This window comes from Nanorana parkeri, unplaced genomic scaffold (assembly GCF_000935625.1).
Source record: "Nanorana parkeri isolate BGI_ZX_2015 unplaced genomic scaffold, ASM93562v1 scaffold305, whole genome shotgun sequence".
NCBI classification, from domain to species: Eukaryota; Metazoa; Chordata; class Amphibia; order Anura; family Dicroglossidae; genus Nanorana; species Nanorana parkeri.
In genome coordinates, this window is record NW_017306573.1 from 165,583 (window position 1) to 172,425 (window position 6,843).

The following is a 6,843-nucleotide window of genomic DNA, read 5'->3' on the forward strand; positions in this document are numbered from 1 at the left end:
TGTGGGGGGGGGGGGGGGGGGGCATGTACAAACCAGGAGGAAGGTTCCCCATTGGAGAGTGGTGGGGGTATGTACAAACCAAGAGGAAGGTTCTCCATTGGAGAGTAGTGGAGGGCATGTACAAACCAGGAGGAAGGTTCCTCATTGAAGAGTGGTGGCGGGGGGCATGTACAAACCAGGAGGAAGGTTCCCCATTGGAGAGTGGTGGGGGCATGTACAAGCCCCTGGAGGAAGGTTCCCCATTGGGGGGTGGGGGGCATGTACAAAGACCCGTGTATAAAGCCCACCTCTTTCTTAAATAAAATGTTCAAAAACAGATGCTTGTGTGTAGAAAAGTGCAAAGGTGTGAATGAAGGCCTAATGGTTCACAAGGTTCAGACTCTCCCAGGCTCCGTGCTCTTCTCAACCTTCTGTTTATATACTTTGTAATATGCATAACCCATTAAAGGGGAGGGGGGGTGTGACCCTTTCCAAGAACCTGTTTGTGTTTTATTAAAAGAGATAAGAGAGATGTCATGTGACCTCCCAGAATCCTCCTCACCTCCCAGGTCAGGTCTGTGTTTTATGAATAGAGATAAGAGTGATGTCATGTGACCTCCCAGAATCCTCCTCACCTCTCCGGTCAGGTCTGTGTGATGTCAATAGAGATAGTATTATAGCAAGTGTACAAGGAAAGGGGTGTAGGGTATAGTGATCAATAATCAACCTACCTGTTCCCACACTCCAGAGGTTCTGCTCTCCTCCTGACCTACTCGGCACCTGTGTCTCTGCTCTCCTCTAGATTTGCTCAGCTTCTGCCTCTGCTTTCTTCCAGACCTGGTCACCTGCTGTGTCTCTGCTCTCCTCCTGACCCGTTCAGCTCCTGTGTCTCTGCTCTCCTCCTGACCCGCTTAGCTCCTTTGTCTCTGTTCTCCTCCTGCTCAGCTCTTGTGTCTCTGCTTTCCTCCTGACCTGCTTAGCTTCTGTTTCTGCTTACCTTCAAAACTGCTCAGCTTCCGTGTCTCTGCTCTGCTCCATACTCCCTCAGCTCCAGTGTCTCTACTCTTCTCCAGAACCTTCAGCTCCAATTTCTCTACTCTCCTCCAGAACCTTCAGCTCCAGTGTCTATGGTCTCCTCCAGACCACCTCATCACTGTCACCACTCAGTTCCTGTGTCTCTGCTCTATTGCTTACTGTCACAGCCCAACTCCGATGTTCTCAATTCACTGGCAATAAAACATATTAAACAATTGGCAACACCAATTGAACGGCATGATTTGAAAGCTCCGTGCAGTAGACATAAATTATATTCAGTTTTTCTGGGAAACTCTTTTGTGTTCGCTTCCTTGGTAGAAGTTGTTTGGCCCTTTCCCAATTGCACCTTGTCCACATTGTCCCTCTTCTGTGGGAACTCAGAGGACAGAAGATCTGGCTGAACAAAGCAACAGTGAGCATGGGCTGTTGGGGGAGCCTCCTGGAGGTCCATGGTCTTCAGGATGTCACACAACTGCAGTAATATCAAGTACGCTGGTATGAAGCTGGGCTGGAGGCCTATATATAGTTCCTGTATCATGTAAAGCCCTCAATGCGGACTGACAGTCACACTTTCCTTCCTCCGGAGTCACGGACACATCCTGATCCCTTGTTACATCTCAGGCTGATGGACATGTCCTGCTCCCTCCTTCCATCCTAGACTGATGGGCATGTCCTGCTCCCTCCTTCCACCCTAGACTGACCAACACATTTTGATACCTACTTTTAACCCAGACAGACAGACACATCCTGCCACCTTCTTCCTCCCCAGACTTACAGACACGTTCTGCCACCTCCTTTCTCCCTAGACTGATGAACATGTCCTGCCCCCTTCCTACTCTGAATGACTGACACACCCTGCCGCCCTCCATTGCCCAGACAAATGAACAGGCCCTGCCCCTTCTTTTTCCCGAAACTGAAGGATACACCTTTCCCCAGACTGATGGTCACGTCTTGTCCTCTCCTTTCCTCAGACTGATGGACACGTCCTGCTCCCTTCTTTCCCCAGACTGATGGACACGTCCTGCTCCCTCCCTTCCTCAGACTGATGGACACATCCTGCTCCCTCCTTTCCCCAGACTGATGGACACGTCCTGCTCCCTCCTTTCCCCAGACTGATGGACACGTCCTGCTCCCTCCTTTCCCCAGACTGATGGACACGTCTTGTCCTCTCCTTTCCACAGACTGATGGACACGTCCTGCTCGCTCTTTTTCCCAGGCTGATGGCCACGTCTTGTCCTCTCCTTTCTCCAGACTGATGGCCATGTCTTGCTTCTCCTTTCCCCAGACTGATGGCCACATCTTGTCCTCTCATTTCCTCAGACTGATGGACACGTCCCTCTCCCTCCTTTCCCCAGACTGATGGACACGTCCTGCTCCCTCCTGTTCCAGACTGATGGACACATACTGCTCCCTCTTTTCCCCAGACTGATGGACACGTCCTGCTCCCTCCTTTCCCCAGACTGATGGACACGTCCTGCTCCCTCCTTTCCCCAGACTGATGGACACGTCCTGCTCCCTCCTTTCCCCAGACTGATGGACACGTCTTGTCCTCTCCTTTCCACAGACTGATGGACACGTCCTGCTCGCTCTTTTTCCCAGGCTGATGGCCACGTCTTGTCCTCTCCTTTCTCCAGACTGATGGCCATGTCTTGCTTCTCCTTTCCCCAGACTGATGGCCACATCTTGTCCTCTCATTTCCTCAGACTGATGGACACGTCCCTCTCCCTCCTTTCCCCAGACTGATGGACACGTCCTGCTCCCTCCTTTCCCCAGACTGATGGACACGTCCTGCTCCCTCCTGTTCCAGACTGATGGACACATACTGCTCCCTCTTTTCCCCAGACTGATGGACACGTCCTGCTCCCTCCTTTCCCCAGACTGATGGACACGTCCTGCTCCCTCCTTTCCCCAGACTGATGGACACGTCCTGCTCCCTCCTTTCCCCAGACTGATGGGCACGTCCTGCTCCCTCCTTTCCCCAAACTGATGGACGCGTCTTACTCCATCCTTTCCTCAGACTGATGGACACGTCCTGCTCCCTTCTTTCCCTAGACTGATGGCCACGTCCTGTCTTTTCCTTTTCCCAGACTGAGACACATCCTGCCCCCTCTTTTCCCTAGACTGATGGACACATCTTGCTCCCTCCTTCCACCCCAGACTGAAAGACATGTCCCATCCTCTCCCTCCAACCCAGACTGACAGACACAAGAAAAAAAGGTGATGAGAGACAGGTCCTCTTTATTTTTACAGAACCCAGACAAACAGCAGCTTGCACTGCAAACGGCATATTTAACCAACCTGGGTGACCAAAGTGGCCTCAGTTCTTTGAATGGTACATAAGCATGGATGTTTAGGTAGGCCAGGTGCCCCAAAGGGTTCTTCTACCTCTTGAAGACTCCCTCCATAAGACCACCTTAGCACCTGCTTCTGCCCTCCTTCCCCCGCCTTCTTGTGTGCTTAACGACTCCTGCTGCATTCTTAAAAGTATATAAATAAGTCCAGCATGGAAGATGGAAGGTAAGAAACCCTTGGCCATGTGCAGAGAAGCAGAAACAGCTGTCAGTTAGGAAGCCTGGATGGATCCCAACAATAAAGTTGGGACCTTTCTTGGCTGAATTGTGACCCCCAAAGAGAAAAAAGCCCCCCAAAAAGTTTATTTTTACTTCTCTTTTATAGATTGTGAGGCTCAAGGAGGCAGATGACAGTGTGGCCAAGCGCAAACTTACAGGAAAGGTCAAGATTTGCCTAAGACTTCAACCCACTTTATCTTAGGAACATCTCATTGTTTTGATATATGGCTTGGTGGAAACCACTGCTTATGTACACCCTATGGCCAAAGATTTGTTGACACTGACCATCACACCTACCTGTATGGCCAAGACTATGTGGTCATGCGGAATTATTGGGTTCATGTGTTTCCAGGGATGGGTTCCGATAATGTTACAGAATACAAAGACATTGCAGACAATTGTGCTCTTCCAACCTTGGTGAAGACCCTTTTCTGTTCCACCATGACTGTCCCCTCTGCACAAAGCCAGCTCCATAAAGACGTGGTGTGACCAGTTTGGTGCAGACCCTTTTCTGTTCCACCATGACTGTCCCCTGTCTACAAAGCCAGCTCCATAAAGTCATGGTTTTACCAGTCTGGTGTGGAGGATCTCAAGTGGCCTTCACGGAGCGTTGACCTCATGCCTTATGATCATGGGTTCACAACCTTTGGTCATACAGTATATCTTTTCATCATGAATGCTCGGTTTGAATTGGCCAAACTCGAAGATGGCTTACTTCAAAGTTGTTGTTTCCTCTGTGTTGTCCATTGTCCATCTTCTTTACTCATGCCATAAAATTACCTTTTAAGCCACAACACAAACAGATAACGCACATTAGGCCGACTTTAGAGGGCCACATCCCTTACCTGGGAGCCCATCTGCTTCCATTGCAACCTTTCCAAAAACGTTACGTTGTTGCCTATTCCCTTTGACCTCTACGCAGTCCAACGATAGCCATCGAAAAGCTGTTATCATTATGAGGGGTCCAGGTACAGAAAAAGCAGGACTTCACCTGTGAAGCTGCTGGTGAGAGACCAGATAGAGTTTCCTGGAAAAACACTTGCCGCATTCGGAGCAGGAGAACGGTTTCTCTCCCGTATGAGTCCTCTGGTGCGTGACAAGGTTGGACTTCTGCTTGAAGCACTTCCCGCATTCCGCACAGGAATAAGGCATTTCCCCCGTGTGGTTCCGTTGATGCTTGACCAGGACCGATTTATAGGCAAAGCCTTTTCCACACTGAGGGCACAAATACGGCTTCTCCCCCGTGTGGACCCTCTCGTGCCTCACCAGGGCCGACTTCTCCGTAAAACACTTCCCGCATTCTGAGCACGCATACGGCTTTTCCCCCGTGTGAACCCTCTGGTGCTTGACCACGTCCGACTTTTGGGTGAAACGCCTCCCGCACAAGGTGCAGGAATATGGCTTCTCCCCCGTGTGAGTCCGTTGGTGGATGGCTAGGTGGGCCTTCTGCTTGAATGACTTCCCGCACTGAGAACAGGAAAACGGGTGGTCGCCAGAGTGGATCCTTTCGTGCTGTAACAGGTTGGCCTTGTCCGTGAAGCACTTCCCGCACAGAGAGCAGGAATAAGGCTTCTCGCCTGTGTGGATCCGTTGGTGGGTGACCAGGTGGGACTTTTGGACGAAAACCTTCCCACATTCGGAACAGGCATATGGGTGCTCTCCTGTCTGAGTTGTCTGATGGGAAATCAGCTTTACGCCAGAGGAAAAACACTTATCATAAGCAGGATGTGGGAATGTGGAGCCAACCTTCTGGGTGATGTGGTGGGTGATGGGATGGGAACGTTCAGTAAAAGACACCCCACGTGTAGAGGGGTCATAAGGCAAATCTGTACCACCAAGAGCCCGCTGGGGAGCTGGAATAACGGGGCTTGCTACTGGACTTGTTCCACCATCTGTACAGGTTACGGGGTGTCTTTCTGTATTATTTCCTCTGTGATGTTTATCTAGAGGAAACGAGAAAGTAAGAGATGGGTCGGCTGATTTTCGGGAAGGATCCCAAACAGACACTAACATGGAAGAGAGACGCCTTCTGTCCTCCAATGAAAACAAAAGAGCCCCAAAATGCAGCTCTCCAGAGGAACACATAGGAGTCTGAAGAGGAGACCTGGACTCTTATAGAGGCTGATGGCTCCTGACTCCCCCCACTAGACACATTCCGTCCCCCCATTACTGTCTACTGACAGAGGAGGGGGAGAAGAGATTGTTGTACTGACTGAACAAGGAGAATCTGGGACTCTTTTCTGGACTTCGTGTTTATTACTCACCTGTGCTGATCTCTGGAGAACGTTCCTCCTCCTTACACGGCTCATCATCCATCATATACAGATCTTCGTCTTCAACTTTAATAACAATCAGATCTTCACCCTAACAAGGAAACAAAGCCAACGTATTCACATTATGGGTGCATGAACAAGAGTGTTAGTTTATAAGAATTATCTATATATATACAGCAGAGACTCCAAGTTAATAAGGTCCTCAAACCTCATAATCCTGGAGGATCTCCTGATGTTCCTGTGTGGAATCCCGGGAATACAGAGGACGGGCCTGAGGGATCTCCTGATGTTCCTGTGTGGAGTCCCGGGAATACAGAGGACGGGTCTGAGGGATCTCCTGATGTTCCTGTGTGGAATCCCGGCAATACAGAGGACGGGTCTGAGGGATCTCCTGATGCTCCTGTGTGGAATCCCGGGAATACAGAGGACGGACCTGAGGGATCTCCTGATGTTCCTGTGTGGAATCCTGGGAATACAGAGGACGGGGACATCTCTCTGGGGTATTTCTGTTCCTGGATCCATCTGTAGGAAACACACACACACTGACTGAATACATTGTTTCTATGTCTTTATATCAGAGGATGTGTGTATCTAGGGGGATCCTCAATACTCAAGAAGTGAAAGTCTCCTCTTACCCGGTGATGTGAGGGGCGGCCGGTTCTCCATCATGACGTCCTTGTAGAGATCCCGGTGTCCTTCTAGATACTCCCACTCCTCCATGGAACAATAGACAGAGACATCCTGACACCTTATAGGAACCTGACACACACAATGATACAGTCACCATCCAGACACATCCCTTGTCTGTTCCTGGATCATGTCCCAGAATTCCCGGCACCGCTCACCTCTCCTGTCAGCAGCTCAATCATCTCGTTGGTGGCTTCTAGAATCTTCCAGTCATTTTTCCCAGGTGTCATGGAGGGCGGTGGAGGCTCAATGATGGGGCTCTGGCTCCTTCTCCATCCTCTGGACACAAGGGGACGGCT

At 50.4% G+C, this 6,843-nt stretch overlaps 1 protein-coding gene across 1 annotated transcript; it reads right to left on the minus strand.

The window, feature by feature from the left end:
- Positions 1-4,571: 4,571 nt before the first annotated feature.
- Positions 4,572-5,669, minus strand: LOC108788089 (zinc finger protein 585B-like). Its single transcript, XM_018557823.1, has one exon. The coding sequence runs from the start codon at positions 5,667-5,669 to the stop codon at positions 4,572-4,574; it is 1,098 nt and encodes a 365-aa protein (XP_018413325.1).
- Positions 5,670-6,843: the final 1,174 nt, after the last annotated feature.